The sequence below is a fragment of the Salvia splendens genome, chromosome 7, assembly GCF_004379255.2.
Source record: "Salvia splendens isolate huo1 chromosome 7, SspV2, whole genome shotgun sequence".
NCBI classification, from domain to species: domain Eukaryota; kingdom Viridiplantae; phylum Streptophyta; class Magnoliopsida; order Lamiales; family Lamiaceae; genus Salvia; species Salvia splendens.
Window position 1 is genome coordinate 7,761,828 of NC_056038.1, and position 26,817 is coordinate 7,788,644.

The following is a 26,817-nucleotide window of genomic DNA, read 5'->3' on the forward strand; positions in this document are numbered from 1 at the left end:
GTGTGTAATCTGGTATTTAGGTCAGGCATTAATAATTCTTGGGAAAAAAGAAGTTAGTAGTAAGGACTCCACTAGGGTTTGGCATAAGTAAAAGTTTGGCGCCTAACCTTGCACAAATTGTAAACATGGATGGTCCTTAAACTACGACCTTTTACTTGATTAAAATGGTCCCCTATCTAAAGGAATTGATGAAGTACATTATGCAAATAATTAACTGCTTTCATAATTTTTAACTTTTTCTTAATGAATAAATAAACATAAACTTTATAAGTGTGTCGACTTAAACCTGTGACCTTTACACTCTGAATATTAATCACTAAGTCAACACAAACTTTTTTTATTTTTATGAAAATAAAAATGTATTTATCAATGATAAACGAAATTAATTAACACAGACTGTTTAGAAGCTTGCCTTAGGGAGGCCCGATAAAAATAACACGAATACATCAACTATCATTGCTATATTTATGGTTAGAGCATCTCCAATGGCGGACGTCCGGTCGGACGTCCGTGACGGGCGACCGGGACGTCCGCCATTGTGGCGTCGAAGGTCGGATACGGACGTCCCGTGAGGACGTCGGGTGTCCTCGGACGTGCGGGCGACGGGCGGGCGGACGTCCGCCATTGTGGAGTGGGTCGGACGTCCGGTAATTAATTTTTTTTTTTAAACTCTATATATACGGCTCGTTGAACTTCATTTCATTCGCACCACTTGTGTTAACAAGTTTCTCTCTTCTTTTACTACAAATTTCATTTCTACTTAATGGAGAACGATAGGAACTCCCCTGCCACGAGCGAGTCGCAGACTCCGGCGTTTCCCATCGACCTGGAGGGAAACGTTAGCGGAAATGTGACAACAGTTCCGACAATGCCGGGGATGGGTGGAATGGGTGGGATGATGTCCCCTTATATGTACAATTGGATGGGTGGGATGGGTGGTATGATGCCCAGGGCTGCGGGGATGGGGGGCATGACCCCAAATATGATGATGTCGGGGATGGGGATGGGGGGCATGACCCCAAATATGATGATGCCGGGGCCGGGGATGGGGATGGGGGGCATGACCCCAAATATGATGGGGATGGGTGGGATGATGCCGGGGGGAGGGGGTGGCAGGGGCCCACAAGCGGACGATGTCTATCGGCCAGTTATCGATATGCTATCTACTGATACCCCTCCACTTATGTTCCGGAGACTCAGTTCACCAGCTTGGAAACTTTCTCTTTAGAGGAGTTGGGGCTATCTCCAGTCAGGGAGACTCCAGGCAGGGGGAAGGGACGTGGCAAGGGCAAGGGGAAAGCCCCGGGCTCTTCCTCGCGAACGGTGGCAGAGGAGGAGGATGAGGATGAGACGGGAAAGAGGACGGTATGGAGCCTGTGGGAAAATGTCGCGCTTGCGAAGGCTTGGGTTTCAGTAGTCGAGGATCCCTATGTCGGTGCCAACCAACATATTGACAGACTGTGGTATCGCATCGCTGAAGCCTACCACACACACAAACCGGCTGGGGCGAAGCGTCGCGTTCCCGAACAGTGCCGGAAACAGTGGGAGCGGTTGAGGCCTAAGCTTAGTCGATTTGCGGGCCTCTACCAAAACAATCTCCGCCAGGCAAGCAGCGGTATGTCCGAGGAGGATGTCCGGAACCGTGTCTTTGCTCAGTACCCCGACAGAGCCTTGAAGTTCAAACAATTCGATCAGTGGGAGGCCTTTCTCGTGGTGAAGGATTCCCCAAAGTTTTGTGGGGGAGTCGAATCGGGCTGGGCGAAGCGGACGAAGATCAACGCTTCTGGTGAATACAGCAGCAGTGCTGGTTCGCACGAGCTCCCAGAAGCCGACGAAGTGTCCCCGCTACCTCAATCAGACTCTCGCCGCCGTCGTCGCCCGGTTGGGCAAAAGGCTGCGCAGCGGAGGGCTAGGGGAAGCAGCAGCGGGTCGTTCGAGGTCCAATCGGAGGCCCCTGCTCCCCCAGAAGATATCGACCGACTCGCCCGCGCGCAGTTAACGACTAGCTTGGTCCGGACCATGCATAGGTGGCATAGCACGACCGATCCGGTGTACAAGAGGATGTTGAAGGATGTCATCGATGGATGTCGGCGCGATTTGGGGATGCCACCCATTGGAGATGATGGCGCCGAGATTAGCGGCGGGGACGACGGGGGCGGCACGGGCGACGAGGACAGCGCGGAGTGAGCCGGGGATATTGGATTATGTATTTTTCTTTTTTTGAATGACTATGTATTTTATTTTTTTTCTAACTATGTTTTTTATGTTTTATGACTATGTATTTTTGCCCGTATTTTGCTTTCCCGTATTCCGTGTCAAAATTATAATTCCGTTTTTACGTAATTATATTATTGTGATTTTTGTTTATTGCGGAAAGTCCTAGTGGGAAGGGCGATGGGAAGGGCGGATTGTGCAGGGGATGTCCTAGTGACGTGGCAGTGGGATGGGAAGTCCTAGTAACGTGGCATGAGGTGTTTTTTGAATGTCCTAGTGGATGTCCGAGTGGGACATCCGCCCACTGAAGATGCTCTTAGAATCAGCAATTACAAACATAAGAATAAAAAATATTTTTCCTAGATAATGAAAATTAATTTCCGTTTGCCTAAACTAGAATTTATGTAATCCAAACCCCTTGGCCTAGCGGTAAAGGGTGTTGGATACCGCGTCCATCCTGGAGGTCTCGAGTTCGAACCCTGGGTGGCGTAATTTGTCTTTCCTCCTTGTTATAGGAGTTGATTTGTAATTTCCTCCTTCATATATATGATATAAATATATGAAGTTAATTAAAAAAAAAAAAACTAGAATTTATGTAGAAAGATTTAAACTAGCCACAGCAATAACATTCCAAAAGATTTAAAAGAGAAGACAGCATTCAGAGTGGCAGTGGCAGGAACAGGGCTGGCTGGCTGGCTGGCTATGTCTCCACAATTTCATCATTTAATGCGATTGGTCCCCTTTGTTCTACTATTTCTCAGATATATAATTTCTCTCAAGATTGAATTTTATTTAGCTTATGCAGGCACAACTAGTGGATAAAAAAATTCTACCCTTGCAATTAAATTTTATGTGTACAATGGGGGTCCTCAACCTCAAATATGGATTTCATTCTTTGAATAATACCAATAACACACTCAACCTGACTAAAAACTCAGTCATCCGTATGTACTGTTGTATAGTGTATCTAGTTAATCATCCAGTAAAATAAAATGGATTTAAAAAATAAAATTGGAAGTATAAAAAATGAACATTTCTCTAAATAGATAAAATACGAGTCCTGCCCCTATCCTTTATATAGTAAAGTTATCAGAAGACATGTGAGAAACAAATTGCTAATTACGGATACTAAATAATTTACTAGCATACTTCTCATGGTGAAGCCCGATTGGATTATGAATTTGGGGTGATTTAAATTGAGACGTATACTCCTACTATACATGAGTTTATTCAAGAATTAATAGGCTAACGTGCAGTCACATGGAATATTTTCAGTCAAGAATTAACAAAACCTAATTAATTAGCATACACATGTAAAAATTATGCAAAGCTGTGTGCCAACATGCCTAATCCTAATTAATTAGGCTTAATTGACGTATTTATCAATTGCCAATCCCTACAACAACTTAATTCTTTAGTGGTTCGCTATATGTATCTAACCTATGTTTCACTGATCCGTCCTGATGATCCTGACTACTGTTAAACGTAAATACTACTTGTGTGCTCTCAGTGTGGATAAATTAAGTACTAATCATTATACAAAATCCGTATCAATATGCTAATTCATGCTCCCTCCGTTCTAGTTAAGTTATTTTGTCATTTTTTATGTTCCATAGTATTGGAGTCATTTAATTTTCTAAGGCAACACATTTCTTCTCTCTTACTTTCTTCATTCCATATTAATTGAGTCAATTTTTTTTGGAAGTTTCAAGATAATTCAGTCATATTTATTTTTGGCAAAAAGTAACATTCTTTATTACTTTATTATCTCTTCATTTCTCTTACTTTATTCACGATCCACTTAACATACTATTTTGAATCTCTATGTCGAAAAGAAATGTCTCAATTAACAAGAAATAGAGGAAGTACTTTATTCTATCTTCATCTCTCTATCTTTTTCATTTCTTACTTTATTCATTATTTACTTAACTCACTTTATATAATTTTCTTAAATCGCGTATATTAAAATTTTCTTCGATGTATGTTCATTTCAATTTTGCAAGGCTAATTTCGAAAGGACAATTTAGTACTTTTATAGATTATTGTCCCTAAATATAGGAATTTTAGTGGTACACAACAGTGCCAATTTTAAGCTTGTTTTGGCTTTAAACACGACTTTGCATATAATGACATTCTTTTTTTCATGATAGTCACGCCCTAATTTTTTGCTAATAATGAAGAAATTTGGTGGCCGCCTGATTTTTTCCAAATAGAGAATCAAGTTACACCAATTTTCTGATTCGCATGCTTATTTTTCTAAATCAAAAGCTAAATTCATCATCGAATCCTTTTATAAAATTTTAAAACAAAAATATGCAAAATAATTATGCTACTATTATTTTCGCATATATATATATATATAAATCAGATTCTACTATTACTCTGCAGTGTGCAGCCATGCCATGCCATAAATTGATGATGAATGGGTGCATAATTTGCAAAAGCAAATATGGTAGCGTTTATTGTCGTTTAGCCCAAAAATGGTCCATACACATAGCTGGAAAAGGAGCCCAGCTAATTAATGTGTTTAATTTCATAATTTATTGTTAATTATATTTATATGATCTCATTCATTCTTACAGTAGTTGAGAAACGTTGGATGTCGCATAAATGTCGGATGGACAATCCATTTTGTATGTCTCGTGGCACATTTTGAGCTTCTTGCTTTTTAATCCCATTTTCCCTTATTAAACCCATTTCTAATTCTGCAACTAATTATTACTCCTAAAACCCTTGTTTTTAAAATTAAATTTATACACCAGCGCCATTGGTAACACTAAAAATCACCTTTTACCCACAAATTCCCCATTCCTTTTTCTTGACTTTCTATGGTCAAACTAAAAAAGTGTACTTGTTCACCATTGTTTATTTATTTTAGAGTCAGAGAAACAAATAATTTAATTACACAAGAAAATGTTGTAATTAGTAAAAGGTTAAGCAATAAGCCAAATGGCTCCGACAGATCCAAATTTAGTGTGTGAACAAATATGGCTAGTGAAATGGACATTCCTCAACTTTACAACATGCAAATTCATACATTCTTGGAATGAAATTAGCATTATTGGAGACTTTCTTTTGACATGGTTGAAGAATTTAGAGGTACAAGAATTCCCATAGCAAAAAAGGTATGTTGGAAGGGACCACTTTTGAAATAAATAAAGACAAGCCCTAGAGCTGGTCTTGGGGGGCCATTGCAATGCTCTCTTCTCTCTCTTTATTCCTATACTACTTTTCATTTTAGAATATAACTACTATTCCTAATTGTTTTTTTTTTCTAATCAGGGTTTATTATTTTATGCTAGTTACAACAAATATAGCTTCAAGATATTATAAAACCCCAAAAAAATATTGCTCTAAATCTTCGTGTTTTGTAACATATTAAAATATATTTTGCATTGTATAATTAAAGCATTAAGTGGCATTTATGGCTTATTGGCCATCTTGAGATTGGGCTTGAGTGGGATCAATGTCTCTGTATTTTCTGCCTTTCAAGTTTCAACTACCTCTTTCAATGTCTGTCTTTTTCCTTGCTACAATCAATTTATGCTAATTAAACAAATAAACTGGTAAATCAATTCAACCTTTAATCACATTAAAAAAACACACATAAATTAGTCCCAATAATGAATAAGACTATCATTGATACGTGTAACGGACTTCGACGGCGACATATTTGATTCTGCCTTCTCTTACAGATATAAATAGTAATATTAATTAGGTAGCGTATTCTATTACCATATTTCATTTATATTTAACTATAGCTATACAAATAAAATTTATACTTAAAACTTTTTTATCAACTTATATTTCTTTAAAACTTCGTACCAAAAAAGATATAAGTCCTATTGCTAAACGGATGGATTATTTTATTACTTAAAAGTTCAAAACTTTAGAGCATCCGCAACGGTGGCGCTGCTCGCCACCGCCGTCCGCGCCGCTGGCACGGCCGCCACCCGCCGCCGCTGCGCTCGCGCCGCTGGCACGGCGCTGCTCGATGCATCGAGCAGCGCCGTGCCAGCGAGCAGCTGACGTGGCGCGCCCTCATTCGTCAACGGCATAGCCGTTGGGTTTAAATATTTTTTTTTAAAAAAAATAATCGGTTTTTAATTAAAAAACCGATAAAAAAAAAATTCACTTCCCAAAAAAATTATATCCGTTTATAACTGTTTTTTCCCACTTTTTAATTTTTTTTTATTTTTTTACCCCAAAAATACACGCTTTCATCTATAAATACCCTCAATTTCACTCCAAAAAATTCACATCAAACTACACAATTCTCATCATCATTCTCTCATCTCCATTCTCATCTTCAATCTCTCATATCCATTTTCATCTTCATTCTCTCATACCCTACAACATCACTATGTCCGGCCAAGGCGATAACCCTACGGGATCCCACGGTTGGAACCCCGAATGGTTCGGTTCACAACCGTTTCCTAGTCCGGAAATGGAATATTCGGCCCCTCCTCAAACCCAAGATTCGGCCGTTCCGGGTGGCTACCGTCCATACCCAAACGACGACCAAGGTGCCTCCGAAGGACGATACAGGTGGACACCGGAGCCTAGGCCGACCGCCCCCTCCCAACCTCCGCAAGCTCCTACTCGCGGCAGCGGTGTCCGCACACCGTACACGCCGGCGGAGATGGATAAATTGTTCAAGGCGTACTTCGAAATCTCCGAAGATGCGGCGGTTGGCACGAACCAATCGGGCGATCACTTTTGGTGGCGCGTACCCTATGTTCCACCTCCACCCCCGAACAACTCGTTGTGGGCCCTTTTGGCCCAACTCAATATGGTCGATAGGTCAACTATGACCCCCACGCAACTTCAAACGCACGAGGGCATGATAATGGGTCTCCAAAAACAATTGGGGTTGTTGCCGCCGGATGAGTAGTCTTCCTCGGGTAATATTAGCCAATAATTATGTAATTTTTAATTTTTAGTATTTTAATTATGTAATTTTTAATTTTTAGGATTTTAATTATGTCTTTTTTATTTTATTTGTATTTTGTAATATTTATTGTGATTTTTTAATGAATTTTAGTATTATGGAAATGTTTATGTTTAATTGAATATTAAATTAATTGTGCTCGTCCTTGCGGAAGAGCACAGTTGTGGGTGTTGTGCTCTTGCCAGAGAGCATGCATGAATAGTACCGCCCGGGCCCACAACCGTGCCGCTGGCAAGAGCACGGTTGTGGATGCTCTTATAAATTATTTTAGGGATATCGAAAATCGTTTATTTATATGTCTCAATCATTAGTATTTTAATTGAATGTTATGTTTGGTTATTTACTAACAATTTGTGTGAATCTAGGTTAGATATTTTAAAGAAGCCAATTAGAATGACAAAGCGAATTAGGGAAGCTAATTAAAATGATTAATGGAGATCTAACACTGCCATGTGCAGAGACTTGTTTGACGATGATAAAGAAGGAAACACAAAGCACGTTGGTTTGTGCATGGTCATGCTCAAGGCCAAAATGAAACTCCCATAGGTATATTTTTTTAACTCGTTTTAATATGTACTAGTATTTTTTTAATTATGTAATTTTTTATTTTAATTATGTAAGTTATGAAAATTTTATTTTGTTTTAATTATTTATTCATAATTAGAAATTATGATTAAAATAACAAGGAAGGAAAATAGTAAAAGTACGTGAATAGTGTGGTGTTTAAAAAACTATGCTCAATAGTCGTAATAGTAAATATTGTATATGAATATCCTTAGAGTGTCCACGATAGGTGGAACAACCACGCTACAGCCACAAAAAAACTTGTCCGCCTAGTCATCACAGGCACAAAAACTTGTTCAGCCACAATGACAGCCACGCCACAACCACGTTTTACACTTTTTTTTAATTATTGGTATATTTTAATTGGACTTGAACCAAATTTGAGAAAAAATTGAGATTTGAGATTGGAATGGAATAATAAAAATGAATTGAGAATAGGTACTTTATAGAAATAAATTAAAGAATTAAAAATAAAATAAAATTTCGAAGGATCACCACCGCCGCCGCGACTCGCAATAGACCGGCGCAGTGCCGCCGTCCTGACCTCCGCGCACCATACGGTGATGCCGAGTACCCGACGCTCTCTCCCCCACCGCGGCTCGTCCTCGGGCTGCAATAGGCGCCGCGGTGCAGCCGCACCTAGCGGCGGCCGCTATGGAGCCACCATTGTGGACACTCTTAACACATGACAAACTTTAAGCATGAATATTGGAGATGTATGTTTAATTTATAGTGTCTACAATCAAAAACTTAATAGCTACATAAATTCCAGTAGATAAGACATTTACACAATTAAATACTTCATCCGTCCCATTAAAAATGACCCACTTTCCTTTTTTATTTGTCTTAATCAAAATGACTCATTATTAAAAATGAAAATATTTTTATCTCTACTTTATTCCCTCTCTCTTACTTTACTCTCTCCACTAACACATAAAATAAAAGTGTATAAAATCTTGTGTCGTACAAGTAAGTGGTCATCTTGCTTGGGACGGAGGGAGTAGTTGTGATTATCAATCGTTTCGATTTGGCATTTCACCGAAATGATGTACTATCAATATGATAGAATATTGATAAGAATAGAGATAAATCAGTAGTATTATTATTGTTGTCAATTTGCGTGTATCTACAAACCAACGTTGCGCCTTCACGCCCGCAATGACCATATAAATGTTCGACCACTGTGTGTCTTATGTTTAAACTTTTAGCTAATTAGTAGGAAGGTGTTAATCACGGATAGTCCACATCATGTCTTATAGTTATATAGGTATAATGTATTTGTCACATACTGTTTAAGTATCATTTCTCATCTTCATAAGGTTAAAAAAGTGTAACTGGATATTTAAGCTCCCCCACATGTTCAGTTGAACAAGATATAATCAAGTAAATCATAGTAGCCAATTTCTTACTCTCTTCTTCCTAGTATAAGTGAACTATTTTCAAATAAATCAGAGTGTAAGTGAACTATTTTCCGAACAAGATATAATCAAATAAATCATAGTAGCCAATTTCTTACTCTCTTCTTCTTCCTAGTCTAAGGGAACTATTTTCCTTTTTGGGATGTCCCACTCTAAATGATATATTTCTATAAATAGAAACATCATTGTTTCTATTTTTTCTTTCTCTCTTACTTTATTCTCTCTACTTAACTCATAAAACAACACTACATAAAATCTCGTGACGGAATAGAAATGCTCCACTTAGAGTGGGACGGAGGGTGTATATTTTAGGATTCCGATCAAATCGAAAAGAATGTGACTAAATTAAAACTTACATCCTCCATCCCACCCTAAATGAGACATTTTCCTTTTTTGGGATGTCCTACACTAAATGACACATTTTTTAATATAGAAATATCACTTTCTATTTTTTCTTATTTCTTAGTACTTTATTCTTTCATTTAACCTACAAAATAATACTACATAAAATCTCGTGCAGAAAAGCAAATGCACCACTTCGGGTGGGACGGAGGTATGTGGCAGTTCATATAAGTAGTACATGCTACATGAATGTGAAAGAGTTCTTGCACGCCTCGTTCAAGACTATGTTGATGATGAGCCTTGATAGGGTCCATGTGTGTTTAGGCGTCGCTTCCACATATACAGATCATTATTCCTGTGCATTATTCTCCGACGGACTTGGACACGGTTAACTCTCAAAGATATGAGGGCACCCGCAACGCGTGCCGTTCCGCCGGAACGGTTTCACCGCGGAACGCGTTGCGGCGCACCATTCCGTTCCCATTCCGTTCCACGTGCCAACGGCACGGAACGCGGCACGGCTTGTGCCGCCACGCGCTGGGGCGACGTGGCGCTCCCCGCTTCGTGCGTGCTTCCCACTCGCCGGCCCGCGAGTGGGACACGTCAGCGATGACGCAATAATTAATTTTTTTTAAATAAATTTTTTAAAATTTTTTTTAAACGATCATATTACCGTTTTTTTAATTTTTTTTTAATTTTTTTATTTTTATTTTTATTTTCTTATTCTATAAATACACCTAATTTATTACATTTCACACACAACTACACATCTACTCTTCCTAAACCAACATCAATTCCTCTCCAATTTCTATTTCAATCTCCTTCACAAAATGTCCGGCGACGGGAATTACGGCGGTAGCGGCTCCGGTGGGTGGGATCTCAACTCGTTCGGCGATTGGGAGACCATGTACAACACACTTGGTGGTTTCGGGTCGTCGACGCCGGGCACCCAGGGGTCGGCGACGCCGGGTGGGTACCAACCACCCACTTTCGATGTGGATGCCTACGCTCGACCACCCGGCTCGCGGCTTTCTCAGGGTTTGTCCTAGATTCGGGAGGATATCCCCGTTGAACCCACCCAGGGAGGAAGCTGAGGCGGTGGAAGCTCTAGGGCTGCGTCTGAGGCACCAGAGGAGGAGGAGGAAGAGGAGGAACTGGAGGATCTGGGCCGGCATCCGTACAACAACGAAGAAACTAAGGCGGTGTACACCGCCTGGCTCACCGTCTCGTACGATCCCATCGTCGGGAACCAACAAGCCGCCAAGTGCTTCTGGGAAAAGGTCCGTGATGTCTACCACCAGACTAAGCGCGAAAGGGGCCCGGAAGCGCAAATATACAATGCTCTGTGCTCACTTTGGCCGAGTCGACGCACAGGTCAAAAAATTTTGCGGCATCTACTCGGCCGAAGCGGCGAACTACCAAAGCGGAGCTTCGGGCGCTGACATTCTGAGGGCGGCTTTGCGCGTCTTCTACCAGGACACCGGTCTACAGTTCAAATATGTTGATATTTGGCAGCTCGTCAAGGACGAGGAAAGGTGGGCCGGCGGTGTCCGCTCGAGCTCGGGCTCAACCTCAAAGCGCACGAAGCACACGGCGAGCGGCAACTACTCGTCTGGTGACACCGGTGAGGCCAGCGAGTGTGAACCACAGGTGTTTGGGGGTACGGGGGATCCAACGCCCGACGAATACGGGGGATCCAGCCGTGGGCGCCGTCGGCCGCAAGGGACGAAGGCGGCTAGAGCGAGGAAGGGCCGAGGCGAATCAAGCCAGTCGGCCTCGGGATCGGGCTCGCGGGGAGGCTCGGACACACTTATGGTGGCGTACATGACCGCCACAATGGCGGACACTTCCCGCTTCTCGTACGCCCAATTCACGGCCTGGTGGAACGGAATTGTGTATATGGCAGCACAACTTGGCCTTCCGACTCCCCCTCAACCTCGACCGCCTCCGGAGGATGATTCGCCGGCGGAGTAGTTTTTTTATTTTCCCACGTTTAATTGTGTGTTTTTTATTTTGTATTTTTATTTTTTTAGGATTTTAATTGTGTGCTTTTTTTATTTTTTTTTAAGTTTAAGTTGATTTTTTTTTAATGTTATGTGTTTTTTAATAAAGTGTGTTTGTTTTTTTATTAAAGTGTGAATTGGGTTGGAAATAAAAAAAAATGAAATTGAATGAATAGTAATTTAAGGAACGGTTAAGGAATGGTTAATGAAAGGAGGGTTGCAGGTTCCGTTCCTTAGTTAAGGAATGGAGTAAAAAAGTACAGTGGGGCCCTCAAATAGTGGTTTAAGGAACGGTATAGGAACAGCGTTGTGGATGGCCTGAAAGTGCATGCCACGATTGGGCAGCCTGCATACAACGGTTCACGAGACCTATTTGACAAATACCTTCATGCCCCGTAGCATAAAAGTGGTGCCTACACCAACATATATAAGGATATGCATCCAACGTTTTTCATGAAGACGTTGCCGACTAACTTTATGGATTTATAGCGTCACTTGGTTGAACAATGATACCAGTGTCTTAAACCAGTCACTTCTATTTAATGAGGTATGTGATGTTAAAACACCAACTATTTGTTGACGATACATTATGAGTGACTACTTGCTTGATGAGATTTATTCACGATGACTGGTGTTCGTGAAATCAATCATATGTCCGACTAACTCAAAGAGAGCATCTTGCTCAAAGACTTGAGGCGACAAAGAATGATGTTGAACGGGCTTTGGATGTTAGTTAAATTAGTCGAGTCGTATATCATTTTAGATTGTTCCAAATTAGTTGATTTGAAGTCATTTCTTTTTTTACAAAAAAATTATTTACTCTTTTTTTTATTTCTCCCACTTTATTTTCTCTTAATTTAATCTTTATATATCAATTTTTTAATGGTAACTCGGAACAGACTGAGCATGATTTGAAGTACATGAATTAATTGGAAAGAAATTACGGTATAACTCGACATTTAAATTTTATAATGACATCACAACTGAAAAGTAAAGTTATTGGGGGTATAATTTAACATTTGAAAATAGGAGTGGATTGATTGAGCCAAAAGTGGAAACTGTGTGTCTAGTGTAGTCAGTTTTAACTATGGTGAAAAGCAAGCAATGGACAAAGAGAATTTTGAAGGCCCCAGGGTTATATCTGTCATCTCACTAAAATGACCGGTCCGCTCAGATCCCGTACAGTTTGCTAGCATCAGTCTAAAGCCTGTGTCCTAATATCTCGCGATATCTCCCGCTATTTTCTCAACTACTCCTTAACCCTTTTTTTGAATATTCAATTTTCCTTCCCCGAAAATATTTGTAGTTTATAGGAAATCCGGTAATTAAAGGAGCTAAACTGTATATAAATCCCAAAAAGCTTAAAGAAAAAAGGACAGAAAAAAATAAATTTCTAATAGGAGCGCATTATTAAGTGTGGAATTAAATAAAAAGGCAATTAATGTAATTGTCCCTATTGGCTGGTTCGTTGAGAGCCTCCACAACGGCGGCCGTCTCGGCGTGCGGGACGTCCGCCATTAGGCACGGAAGGACGGATACGGACATCCGCCGCGGACACCGGAGTTCCGCGGCATTCCGACGACGTCCGTCGTCACGTCCGCCATTGCGGGTTCCCGGCGGACGTCCCGATTTTTCATTTAAAAAAAACTCTATATATACGGCTCGTTGAACTTCATTTCATTCGCACCACTTGTTTTAACGAGTTTCTCTCTCTACGTTTCTTTTATATATCCATAATGGTTAGTGGTAGTGGTAGTGAGTGTTGGGTGTATGGATGTTGGTCCGGCCGTCAGTTTCGTCGCCAACGGCAACCAGCACAACATGGGCTATTATTTGGCGGATGAGATATACCCTATGTGGCCTGTCTTTGTGAAGACGATCAGATGCCCCACAGAAGAAAAGAAGGTCTATTTTGCGGGTCGTCAGGAGGCAGCGAGCAAGGATGTGGAGCGGGCATTTGGTACGCTCCAGGCTCGATGGGCGGCAGTGAAGGGTCCATCACGGTTGTGGTATATTGACAGCATCGCTGATATCATGTACGCATGTATTATCATGCACAACATGATTGTCGAAGATAAAGGTCCAGTACTGACTGATTGGGCCAATGATGATGTTGATGCTGCCGGTCCAAGCCACGGCGTGGCCACCGCCAATATACGTATGGGGATACCCCATTGAGAGGCGGATCGAGTCCGTGCATTTGCCGATATGAGCCAACGACAAACTCATATTCGACTCCAGAACGATATTATTGAAGAGATATGGACGCAGATGGGTAGTCGTTGATATTTAGAATGTAATTTGTTTAGACTTTTTTTTTTGTTGAAATGTATTTATTTTTATTTTTTTTATTTAATGAAATGTACTTTTTATTTTTTTATTTAATTCCGTAAATTATTTAATTTGATGAATTTTTATTATTGTCGGATGTCTGTCGAGATGTCCTTGGGATGTCCGCCATTGTGCAATGTGATGTCCTTATAACGTGGCAGTGCAGTGGGTTGTGACGTGGCATGAGGTTTTTTGGGAATTCCGTCGGGATGTCCGCAGGGACATCCGTCGGACTGTGGATGGTATGAGATTATTAGTACACAGAGAGAGAGAAAAAAAAGATGGACGATAACTACAAAACCAACCATAAATCCCTGTCACCCCACACACTGCTCTCTCTCCTTCCAACTTTACCTTTGTATCCTTCTCAGACGCCGTCGTTTTAGCTCTGAGAGAATCAACGATTTACCGGGCCATGTTTTGGTGATGTTCCTAGTCACATTTCTTTTGTTTTTTTCTACTTTCTCGGGGCCAGATTCGTGAATCACTCGCCTCTTGTATCGTCGAATCCGGGATCAACGGTTGTGGATCTTTTTATTTCATTGATTTCTCTTCTCAGCTCACAAAAAATCCATAAACAGACACTGTGTGCGTTTTACACGCAATTGGTGTGAGAAATTCGTGGAGGTCAGTATACTAATATCAGTATTGGATGAACAGCTTCGGTTTTAAGATGTGGTTGCTTTAGATCTTGTCATTTTTCCTTGTGGAGTGAATTATTCAATTTTATTGATTTGCACCTGATTTGTTCATCTGTTTGAATTACTTGCAGCAGTTATTGAACAGGATTGTGAAATCAGTTTAATTAAACGAGGAAATTGCACTTCTCGGTTGAGATGGGGGAGAGGAGCTTGGACTCCGAGCTGTGGCACGCATGCGCTGGTGGCATGGTTCAAATGCCGCCGGCGAACTCGAAGGTCTTCTATTTCCCGCAGGGACACGCGGAGCACACGCTCACTTCTGTCGATTTCGGCGCTTTGCCGAAATTCCCGCCGATGATCCTCTGCCGTGTGGCCGCGGTGAAATATTTGGCCGACCCTGACACCGACGAGGTTTATGGAAAGATTAGGCTGATTCCGGTGGGGAAAAACGAGCATGGCTTCGATGACGGTGGAGTTCTGGGAAACAACGGATCTGCGTCTAATGAGAAACCTACTTCGTTCGCGAAGACGCTGACGCAGTCCGATGCTAACAACGGTGGGGGATTCTCCGTTCCTCGTTACTGCGCTGAGACGATTTTCCCTCGATTGGATTACTCAGCGGATCCTCCCGTGCAGAATGTGATTGCCAAGGATGTTCACGGCGATACATGGAAGTTTCGCCACATCTACCGAGGGACGCCGAGGAGGCATTTGCTGACTACTGGATGGAGTACTTTTGTGAATCAGAAGAAGCTCGTGGCCGGGGATTCAATTGTGTTTCTGAGGGCCGAGAACGGGGATCTTTGTGTGGGAATTCGGAGGGCTAAGAGGAGTGGAGTTGGGGGTGAGCCCTCGTCCGGGTGGAACTCCGGTGGTGCAGGGAGTTTTGGTTTCTCGTCGTTTTTGAAGGAGGATGAGAGCAGGCTGATGCACAGAGTTGGTAGTGGGAATATGAGAGAAAAGGGGAAAGTGAGGCCTGAGTCGGTTGTTGAGGCCACTTTCCTGGCTGCTAACGGCCAGCCTTTTGAGGTGGTCTATTATCCGCGGGCGAGCACGCCGGAGTTCTGTGTGAGGGAGTCATCTGTCAGTGCCGCCATGAGGGTACAGTGGTGTGCTGGAATGAGGTTCAAGATGCCATTTGAAACTGAGGACTCCTCTCGGATTAGCTGGTTTATGGGAACTATTGCTTCTGTTCAAGTTGTTGACCCCCTCCGTTGGCCTAATTCTCCGTGGAGACTGCTTCAGGTGATTCACAGCTCCTTATTGTTTTAAATTGAAAATATAATAGACAGCCTTTATGTTTTTCCTATATCTTATTCCATTGGATTTTGTCCAAATGATCATTTGCTTTTTTATTCAACTGCATTGTGTCTTAGCTGCTAGTAATCTTCATGTTATGTTTTCGGAGTTCAGTTAGAACTAGATTTATCATGCTTGAACCTTGATAAAAAAAGTATCAAAACTTGTTTGAAAATCATGCTAAAAATATGTTGCATATGATAGAACATTTGTTTTCTTTTCCCTAACGTAATGGATCTGTTAACTTTTAATTAGTAGTATTTGCAATCATTTCTTCTGGAATCACATGCTCATTACGATCTTGGCTATTCTCCAACATGCTATAGCATCAGTGGCATCTGATCAAAAAGTCAACTAATACACTCGGGAGTTGATATAATGAGGCTGCTATTTTCATGTAGATTCTGCAACTATAGTTTCTGTTCTTTCATTCAGCTGTTCTTTACTCCTTGCTATAACTGTTACTTCATCCAAGCACAATAAAAAGTTGTAGGATTGCGAACTTGATTCAGACTTATTCTGCTTTCCTTTTGTTCTCACGTTACTTCTTGCACCGAAATGTGGCAGGTAACATGGGATGAACCTGATCTATTGCAAAATGTGAAATGTGTCAGCCCTTGGCTTGTTGAGATGGTCTCAAATATGCCAACAATTCTCCATATATCGCCCTTCTCACCACCAAGAAAGAAGTTGCGTTTACAGCAACACTCAGACTTTTCACTAGACGGCCAATTTCCAATGCCGTCGTTTTCAGGCACCCCCCTAGGTCCAAGCAGTCCCTTGTGTCTATCTGACAACATTACTGCAGGCATACAGGGAGCCAGGCATGCTCAAATGGGAATCCCATTGTCGGATTTCCATCTCAGCAACAAACTGCAGATGGGACTATTACCACCCAGTTTCCTACGACTTGATCCTCATGCTAAAATTCCGAATAGGATGGCTAGGAGTCATGTGGATAGTAAAGAAAATATATCTTGCCTATTAAGCATTGGAATTGCTACTCAAAATTCAGAGAAAACTGGTGACGTCAAGACACCTCGGTTTGTACTCTTTGGTCAAACAATCCTCACTGAGCAGCAGATGGCTAATGACTGCTCCAGTGAAGTGGCTTCTAAAGTAACAGAAGAAAAGAATTCTGGTGGGACACAATGGAAGAATGGAAGTTTTGCTCTTGACCATGAAGATCTTCCAAATAAATTTTCTGATAGCCAGTTCTTGTGGAAACAAGGCTACAATGCATCTGATCTTAGCTTGGATACTGGTCATTGCAAGGTGTTCTTGGAGTCTGAAGATGTAGGTCGAACCCTTGATCTATCTGTTCTCGGATCATATGAAGAGCTATACAAAAGGCTTGAGGAAATGTTTGGGTTTGAAAGATCAGAAATGCTGAGCCATGTGTACTACCGTGATGCAGCAGGTGCTGTCAAACAAGCTGGAGATGAACCATTCAGGTAATATACTCTTTTCCAATAGGCCTGATGTTATAATTTTCATACGTTGACACGTTTGTGCTAAATTTGATACTGCAGTGAGTTCATGAAGACTGCCAAAAGATTGACTATTCTTATGAAACCAAGCAATAACAACACCGAAAGGTACCTGTAATTGTTATTTTTACAAATCTCTTACCTGTAGTTATCTGTTAAGGTTGTCTAATTTAATTGCATTTGTGGTGATTGCTTATTCTTGTCTTATTGAAAAATCAATAATAATATATGCTAGTAAGGAAGAAGCTGGCGAAACTGAAAGATCTCTTACTATGTATTGAAGGAAATTTATTACTGGTTTGCCAACCGCGGAACGCGGACTAGATTCCTCCAACCAGGCAGGGGCCCTCAGCATATTCGCTTAGTCGAAGCATCTTGAAAACCATGGCAGAATAGGCGAGGCTCTGGTTTGTTCATCTACATTTCTAGTTCTAGTAATGTCTTCGTGTCCAATGTGTTAATGGAAACTTCAATAATGTGAAGTTCTAGCTAAATGTGTGTTGTGTATAACATCATTCTAGTCAATGGTGTGGATTCTGTGTTTATGATGTAGCTCAATCAACTCTACTATGTTGGCTGCTATATTTTTATGATCTTATTATGTAATACGTTGACCTATATCTCTATTTCTTCCTTTTGCTTGATTGATTTGTATGATTATCATATTCTATCTAGCCGAATCTCTATTTTTTCGTGATCCAAAAATGGTGATGTGTTAAGCATAATTGCCTCTCTTTGGATTTGTAGGCTTCAAATTTTCATAGAGATAAACCAAAGAGCCAACAATAGTGATTTCTAAATTATTGTTTTATTAATAAATTTGGCAATTAGAACCTTTTTTTAAGTTAAAGGGGGGCATAATTCTAGTGTTTGACAATCCCGACAAACCAAAATTGAAGCAGGTAAATGTATATTATTGAAATGTTTGAAAGTTGTGAAAAGAAAAAGTGATCCAACAAAAGAAAACAATTTGGGTGCTTATTTAAATCGATAAAACTGTGTGACCAAAATTTGGACAACCAAAATTCTGGTTTAATATAAAAAAACCGGTTTATTTATAATGTCCGATTCAATAGTAATTGCATTTACTTTGTTGCCCTTATAACAAAACTTTCCAAATTGGCGCCTGTTTTTCTTCGTTTTCCCTCTCTCTCTCATTTCATCTTTCCATGATTATTGATGTTAATGCCAACTGTCCAACACAATCATCCATATCTATATCTCTATTTCATGCGTTATTTTTTCAATTTTTCCTTCACTTCCATTTTCTTCTCCCCATAAATTGCAACAACCACGTCCACAATTTTCCTACTTTATCAGCAAAAATCCATATTTATTCGCTCTCCCCTCTCTCTCATTTCTTCTCCCACACCAATGGCAACAATTCATATATATTTATATACTCTAAGATTTAGTTTATTTAAGCAAAATAACTAAAAGTGTTAAAATTTATAGTAATAAAACCAAAAATATTTTTAAAAAAAGTGGTATTCTATTATAATAAAGATAAATATATATAAACTGTAAATACATAACAACCCTAAATTTTAATACTCTGTATGCCTAAATCAGTTTTGTTCACGTTGATTTTGTTATTGGTTATAATATAATTTGATTACTAAATTATCCTTAAATACAAAATACCTAAATACTTCAATGTATCAAATCTGCAATTTCAAATATGCAAATTTATTTGAATCAACATATACGGTAGATGAAAAATTTTAAATTTACATGAAAATTTGTTTTCATCACATTTCCAACAAAATTCAATGAAAAAAGGATGAATTTGTTCATTCCCATTAAACAGCCAAACTTAGGATATTCTTCATATTGAATGGCAACAATGATTAACGAACATAAAATTATGGTATATTGTAAGCAAATACTAATTCCCTTAGTTTTGAGTCAGTTCATAATGCAGAAAAAATCAATCATATGTAAAAAACATCAAGCACTTCAAAGGAACATAATAAAACTTTAGATACATTCTTCCAAAGATAACAAGACCAAATTACTTAAATTCTGATATCAATAACATATGAAAAAACAAATGTTTCACAAGATGGATTTCCAAGACAAAATAAATTGTTTCTGTCAAACTAAACAAAGCATATCAGAACAATCTCAAAGTAACTATTTCAAATTCCATACCACCAACTAAACTCGTGGCAATATAATGCATATGCCACATAGTTATAACACAAAATATAGGAATATCAACTTACAGAAGGACCACGAACTCCACTTCGACCTCGACCACGACCACGGCCACGACCTTTCCTATTTTCAGCTGGATCTTTAAATCGAGCAGTCCTTGGCCTTCCTTTGCGAGTGACAACAACCGGATCTAAAATGGGAATATTACCTGCATCAATTTCTATTGCTTCAGATGTATTTTGGCTTCGAAGAGAAATTGTGCCGGCAGGTTTCCATCTCTTAAGATCTCTTTGAATTTCTTTGAACTTATCTTTGACAAAACTGATTTTCTCCTCCGAATCGATTGCCAAATTGCTGCATTTTATAAACTCTTGTTCCATCTCTTGAAATTGTTTATACTCCTTGGACATGTGTGGATATGCACCCGCAAAAGAAATGCTAAAATGTGGCCTATATACATCCTTCCGCCATCGCCGTAAAATATATCTTTCGCTGACATGATCAATTTTTTTGAATACCAAAACCTTCAATATATGACAGCAGAAAATACCTTTGTTCTCGAATTTCTTGCAATTGCAATCAAAATAGCCCCCAACAGGCCGATGCTCAACCATGAAATGTAGCTCGTTGGGAGAGGGATACTTGCTCGATGTACGTGTCTCAGTAATATCATATCTATCCATTGAGCTACTATCTGACTCCAACAAAATGAGATTGCAATTCCAAATCTTTTTCACTTGTTTCTGAAGAAGCTCCATGATATTATTAGTGTATACCTTAGCAAATTGTGATTCCCACTTAAACTCTGACACACAAGTGATAGGCCTGCACTTCGTCGAATATTCAGCTTGAAGCTCTTTTCGAATCTTATCGACGATACAAATCTCATATTGCTCAACAAAGATTTTCAAAGTACTCCTCGAATTGATGTAATTATCGAAGAATGCATGCATTGACTCACTTCTTTGAGTCGACATCATGCCAGCCCAAAAGATGTGCTTTGAGTATACTGGCACCCAACTTTGCCTTATTTCATATAAGTTTTTTATCCAACTATTTTCATGTAAGTTATACTTAACTTGAAAATCGAGCCAATTATTTTCAAATTCCGGAATACTAAAACTGCCATGTATCACTCGATTGAAATCTAAACAAGCCATTTCAAAATTAGCGATACCTCTGAATTTCTTGGAGCTCTTCGAAACAATATGCCACAAACAGAAGCGGTGGATACTGTCAGGCAATACTTCTCTCAATGCGATCGTAATGCTTTCATCTTGATCACTCAAAATTGCCGTCGGTTGAACACCTCCCATTGCGTCCAGCCAATTACTAAAGAACCATTTGAATGATTCTGCACGCTCGTCGCTCAATAGACAACATCCTAATAGAATGGAGTGGTGGTGATGATTAACCCCCACAACAGTTCCAAAAGGCATATTGTATTGATTGACGAGATAAGTCGTGTCAAAGCTCACGACGTCGTGGAAATCCTGGTATGCAGCCCTACTCCGCGGATGAATCCACATGACATGGCGAAGTCTAGAATCATCACCAATATCGATCAGATAAAAGAAGTCTCTATCATTTTGCTGCAGCCTCTTAAACATCTTTTGAATGGCATTAGCATCTCCATCTCCTAGTCTTAGCCTCCGCATTTTGTCAACATGATTTCTGCAATCTCTCGTCGAAGCTCCTAAATTAGATGGCCCGCCGGCAAGAACTTCCATCGTTCTTACACTCTTACATAACCTTGATCCTGCACGGTCATATGCCTCTAAAAGGACCTTCAAATGAGTTGTCAGGTGCCTATGTGCCGGCATAAATTCAGAAAGTTGTGGCTCTAGATCGTGGTTATGCTCATTGCAAAATGTTGAAATCTTCCAATTGCCGTTGTCCTGTTTTATCGCATTCAAACGAGTAGGACAATTGATTTTCTTAGTGTATTTCTTTGCATTTGGCTTTCGGGCCCTTCCGCATGAGAGCAAAAGATACTTATCACTACGTGCAGTTCTTGTTATAATACTAAATCCCTTTACCTTCGCAAAAGCTTGATATGTTGCAAAGATCCGTTCTCTACTTTCAAACTCTAAACCAGATTGAGGCCCATTTTTCATCAACTCTTCACATGCATGCTTATCAGCTCCAAATAAATCTTCTTCATCCTCCATATTCTCATCTCCATCTTCTTCAATTTGGTTTGAAAGTTCATAGGAATCTCCATCGTCTTCATTCATAACTTCATGCTCCATGCTATTTTCGCTTTCGGCGGAAGATCCAAAAAGTTCATGCATCATATCCCTTCTAACAGCATCTATAATTTAAAAAAAAAGTTTTTGCATTAGCAACAAAGAGGACAATACCAGAATAATCTTGTGTCTCATTTCATATAAAACTTCTAACACATAAACTCATTATTCAATCCCGTGTCTTATTTCATACATAAAAGTTTAGACTAATGACAACGACAACCATAAACTTACCACCAGTTGAAAGTGGAGTCTCCGGGTTCGCATGATAATCTTGAGTCGAAGTTGTTGGGGATGCCATTCCTCACCTCACTGTCCAGAGACAAACTTCTTGTGAAGAAATTTAGCAGATTCCAGAAAAAAAAATAAGAATGGGTGTGTTATGGAGTTTTAACTTTCTGTAATAGTGAAAGAAAGAAAAGGCGGGAAGGAAGTAGAAGGCGGAGCAGATTTTATTTGCCCGCTTTTCAATGAACATTGTTTATTGATTATATTTGAATAATTTTATTACATGGAGTAGTTTTTATTTTTTAATTGTTTATATTGGTCTAGGAGTATATTAGAAAAATCATCGTTTCTTCGATTATTGAATACTTGAATTATGATTAAATTCTGTGCTAATTCATGCTCATATTAAATTATATTGTTGTAGGAGTATATTATTAAAAAATCGTTGTGTTTATTTCATATGTATTTCATTAATGAATCTCAATTATGTGGAATTACACATTAATTATTCTCCAACGTATTTCTCGAATATAGTCCCTTATGTATAGATTTTAGATCTATGGAGAGGTATTTTCGAAAATATATTGTGGTTCTTCTAGTGCTACTGTAAATCAAGAAAAAAAAAAGTTGATTCATATTTGGACGAGATTGAAATTAATACAAAATTTTACAAATAGTTTTAATCATGTGATATATTCTAAGTCGTTTTTTAAATATGGATATCCGTATGAATCTACTATCGCTCGCATTGAAAGATAATATCCCTTAAATTATAATGTATTTTTATAATATTAATTATTTAAGGGAAATTGGTATCTAAAACCATGAATTTTGCCTAAAATTTGGTATTTCCCATGAACTTTGAAATTGGTATATAATATCATGAACTTTGCATTTTGTTTGGTATTTCCCAAACTCACTCAAATAAGATATTTTCATCAAAATCTTATTTAACATAGGCAACCGTGATATATTTTATAATATTTTAAATAACTTTTTAAGTTCATAACATAGTTCATAGGAAATACCAAGTTTTAGGCAAAGTTCATGGTTTTAGAGACCAATTTCCCATTATTTAAATATTTTATTCATTCATTTATTTACTATGTTCGACCCCTTGAAATATAATTTTTGGATCCGTCACGGGCTGCATCCATGTTATATGAATGCATTTCAAATTGTAATATACTTGACGTCTAATATCACAAAAAATAGATAGATCAGAGTGAACTATTCCATTTGTGATAAGAAGTGAACTAGATCAAACCTCGTCATTCTTCAAATTGTCGCAAACTAAATAGATCAATGAGTGAATTATTGTCATCTACTACCTCCGTCACGCAATAAGAGTCATATTTTGCTATTTCGGTTTGTCCCACAATAAGAGTCACATTTCACTTTTACCATAAATGGTACTTATTAAAAGTCGTGCTCACACCAAATGTGATGTTACTCTTGTTGTGGGACGGATGTAGTAGTAACTATTTGATTTGTAATAAAAACAAATTAATGGCATTATCGTGATTGTAATCTCATATTGCAAAATAGATACTAGATCATTTTTTCGATATTTTTCCCCAGCCCTAGTCGTGATTGTGATCTCATAATGCAAAATAGATACTAGATCAATTGGTGATTTGATAAAATAATTTTTTAATTGCCTTAATAATTAGTGATTATTCTCATCCAACCCCTTTAATAACGTTTGCATTTGATTAGATAAATTTTGAATATGCTTAAGATCTAATATTACAAACGAGATAGATCAATTAGTAATTTACTCTCATCCAACCTTTTTTATTAATGTAAGTAACCAATTGTTTCATTTGGTTAGTAAGAGAAATACCAACGACATTAGTCTTGATTGAGATAAATCAAACCTCGTCATTAAGATTTAATGTTGCAATGTAAAAATAACAACACCTCTTAAAGTGACACAGTGACTTGAAAACCGGACCGCACCGGCCGGTCGGACCGGTTCGGCAGCGAACCTGCGTCCATTACAGTCCGGTTCATCGCATAAAACCGCCAGCACATTGAGCCGTATTGAACCGGATGAGCCGGCCAGTTCGACCATGAACTAATTTTAATAACATATTGTAATTCACTAAATTGTAATGTTATAAATATAAATTTTGATAAAATTCAACCATATCTTGTTATAAATTTCTATATATTTATATAATATATATTTAATTGTATATGCTACAGTAAAACGACCCGACCAGTGGTTGAATAGGTCCGACCAGTTAAACCGTGAACTAGTAGCTTTGTCGGTTCGCTTACCAGTCTGGTTTTCAAAACATTGCACTCCACCATCTCACTTCATTTATTACACACTCCACCAATTTCTTAAAACTCATGTCATAAATTATTCTAACTCCTAAACTGGGGACGGATGGAGTATTACATAATTGTGATATTATGGAGATACGTAAAATAATTTGTTAATTATGAAGTATAAATTAATTATTGAACTATAAATGCAAGAAAATTAGCAAATAGAATTATTCCAAAAATAAAAAAATATGAGTACAAATTTGAGTACTCCCAAATCTCTCGAAACACACTAAATATTACTAAGAATTACTGCATAGCAGTAGTATACTTATATAAAGTTTTCCCTAGATAAAAATAGATGTTAGTACCCATGCACACAGCTGTAAATTCATTTGTCTTCTTCTCCCTCTCTCCTTCACCTTCCTCCCTTCTTCTTTCTGAAAAAAAAATGTTGACATTGGCAGCCATGATGGGATTGCTATTTTGGGGGAATTCAAACGTCTCCCTCTCTCCTTCACCTTACTCCCTTCTTCTTTCTGAAAAAAAAATGTTGACACTGGCAGCCATGATGAGATTACTGATTTTGGGGGAATTCAAACGTCTCCCTCTCTCATTCACCTTACTGATTTTGGGGGAATTCAAACGTCTCCCTCTCTTTCTGAAAAAAAAAATGTTGACACTGGCAGCCATAATAATAATAATAATAATAATAATAATAATATTAATAATAATAATAATAATAATAATAATAATAGTAGTAGTATAATTTATTTTACTATGTTAAAATTATATTAATTTTAGTTTTATTTTTCAGTTTTGAAATTATATTTTTTGGTATACAGGTATTCTAAATGGTATATCGAAATTTCGGTATACCAAAATTCGGTATACCGAACTTTTGAAACAATAACGATATGAAATTCTTTCATATCGATATTTTCGGTATGATAACGAAACAAAATCTTTGATACGGTATATCATATCGACCCAGCCCTAATCTTCATTGTACATTCCAAAGAAAACTCAAATAATTTTGAGTATCCAAACATCCATATTTCACTACTCCTACACTCCACTCATTCTTATTGTAGATTCCAAAGCAAACACAACTAATTTTGGGTATCCAAAAGTCCATATTTAACTATAAATAGTGAGTCCTATTCTCTACACTCCACTCATTATTCATTGTTAACAATGGCTGATCGTAAAAGCTCCAAACATACCCCATTCAAGAAAAATACTCCCACAAAAAGTCCCAAACCCAATACCCCAAATAGGAACCTAACTCCGAAAAGGGAGTATGCTACGACGTACGAAACACCAACAAAGAAGCAAAAGTTGAGCCTTTATGAACCATCTCCCACCAAAAGTTTGGAAGCCTTGTACAGGAGCCTCAAAGAAGCCCAGACAAAATTGAAGCAAGAAGTGAACGAGTTGTTCCGCCGGCTTTCATCGGTTGGTAACGACCAACCAATTGATGGCTTGCTATTGGACGACCCTCCTTTGTTGAAGTTGTATGATATATTTATGGACATGAAGCTGGGTACTACACAAAAGGATCAAGAAGGATCTTCCAGCCTATTCCCTGTGGTGTTAACCCAAGATAGCTCAAGCGATGTTTAATTCAGTTCACTACTATGTTCTAAGCATTTCGTTTATTTTGATTTCCGTCGATGTTTAATTCAGTTTACAATGTTCTAAGTAGTTTATTTTCTTCTCTGGACTTATTTTGTTTTCTGCAATATGATTTCAATATCATCTTCTTAGTATTTGTCCTATTTAATGTAATTGGTGATCTTCATTATGTATATTCTGCAATGTGAAAGTCTCCATTTGTTTGCACAGTAATTTTGAGTTAAAATTGATGGAAATATCATTCCTCAACTCCAATAAATCAAGGATAAAAGTTTAAAAACTTGGTGGATGTTGAATTAACCCCAACAATTAATTAAGACTTTAATCGAACACTTGGTGTGCATATATCATTCTGCATTAATTAAAGAAGAATTTAAATAATTGGCTATTTATTTTATACTAGTATATTCTAAGTGAATTTTTATTTATTTTCGCTTATCAGTGTATTTAACTTGTTTCGTCCCATGACTAGCAATTTTTTAACTTCAATTCCCGTTATTTTATCTGCCATTTTGTTTTCCTTTAATTTCCATGCTTCCTATTGTGGTGGGGCCTTCAATTTGTAGATATATTTTCTCATCACTAATATGAATGAGAAATTGTTTTCAATAAGAGCCCAAAGAGGGAAGATGACCAACAGATTTTGAAGGAGAAAAAATCGTAACAATAGACGAAATAGGAATATGGAAATAGACGAGAGAGAATATTTATAAAAACTTATACTCCTAATAAAGAGAGAGAAAATTAATGATATAAAGCAAATTCAACGTAGATTCTCAACTATTAGTTACTATATTCTTACCCCTAAATAATGTTTAACCAAAATGAAATTTGCGCCCTTTCCACCAATTCTGGCATTGCGCCATGATTGAATAAGTGAAATTAATTATTTTGATATTTTGATCAAGCACAGTCTGTCATCAAGATTGACTGATTTTGCAGTGAATACTGATATATTTATGTTGTGTTAATATTTTAATGTAAGTTAGGTTACTATTGACTGATTGCATCT

The 26,817-nt window shown here is 38.5% G+C and overlaps 2 protein-coding genes across 3 annotated transcripts; one reads left to right on the plus strand and one right to left on the minus strand.

Annotated features, from left to right (window-relative positions):
- The first annotated feature begins 14,122 nt into the window (after positions 1-14,122).
- On the plus strand, positions 14,123-17,897 carry LOC121742119 (auxin response factor 22-like). Of its 2 annotated transcripts, none has more exons than XM_042135154.1 (5): positions 14,123-14,450; positions 14,596-15,709; positions 16,331-17,217; positions 17,296-17,361; positions 17,537-17,897. In XM_042135154.1, the coding sequence occupies exons 2-5, from the start codon at positions 14,660-14,662 to the stop codon at positions 17,616-17,618; spliced, it is 2,085 nt and encodes a 694-aa protein (XP_041991088.1). In that variant the 5' UTR covers positions 14,123-14,450; positions 14,596-14,659; the 3' UTR covers positions 17,619-17,897. The 2 variants fall into 2 exon arrangements, with proteins under 2 accessions (XP_041991088.1, XP_041991089.1); XM_042135155.1 differs by having other exon boundaries at positions 14,599-15,709.
- Positions 17,898-19,472: 1,575 nt separating this feature from the next.
- On the minus strand, positions 19,473-21,963 carry LOC121810341 (protein FAR-RED IMPAIRED RESPONSE 1-like). The gene is made up of 2 exons (XM_042211133.1): positions 21,897-21,963; positions 19,473-21,727 (listed from the first exon to the last, which is right to left on the minus strand). Exons 1-2 carry the CDS (start codon positions 21,961-21,963, stop codon positions 19,473-19,475), a joined length of 2,322 nt encoding a protein of 773 aa, XP_042067067.1.
- Positions 21,964-26,817: the final 4,854 nt, after the last annotated feature.

Excerpts from the sequence above, each read along its gene's own strand:
- LOC121742119 (XM_042135154.1), top strand. The coding sequence starts at position 14,660 with ATGGGGGAGAGGAGCTTGGACTCCGAGCTGTGGCACGCATGCGCTGGT. Across the intron at positions 17,218-17,295 it reads GCTGGAGATGAACCATTCAG|TGAGTTCATGAAGACTGCCA; the intron begins GTAATATACTCT and ends TTGATACTGCAG. Across the intron at positions 17,362-17,536 it reads AGCAATAACAACACCGAAAG|GAAATTTATTACTGGTTTGC; the intron begins GTACCTGTAATT and ends TATGTATTGAAG.
- LOC121810341 (XM_042211133.1), bottom strand. The coding sequence starts at position 21,963 with ATGGCATCCCCAACAACTTCGACTCAAGATTATCATGCGAACCCGGAG. Across the intron at positions 21,728-21,896 it reads GACTCCACTTTCAACTGGTG|ATGCTGTTAGAAGGGATATG; the intron begins GTAAGTTTATGG and ends TTTAAATTATAG.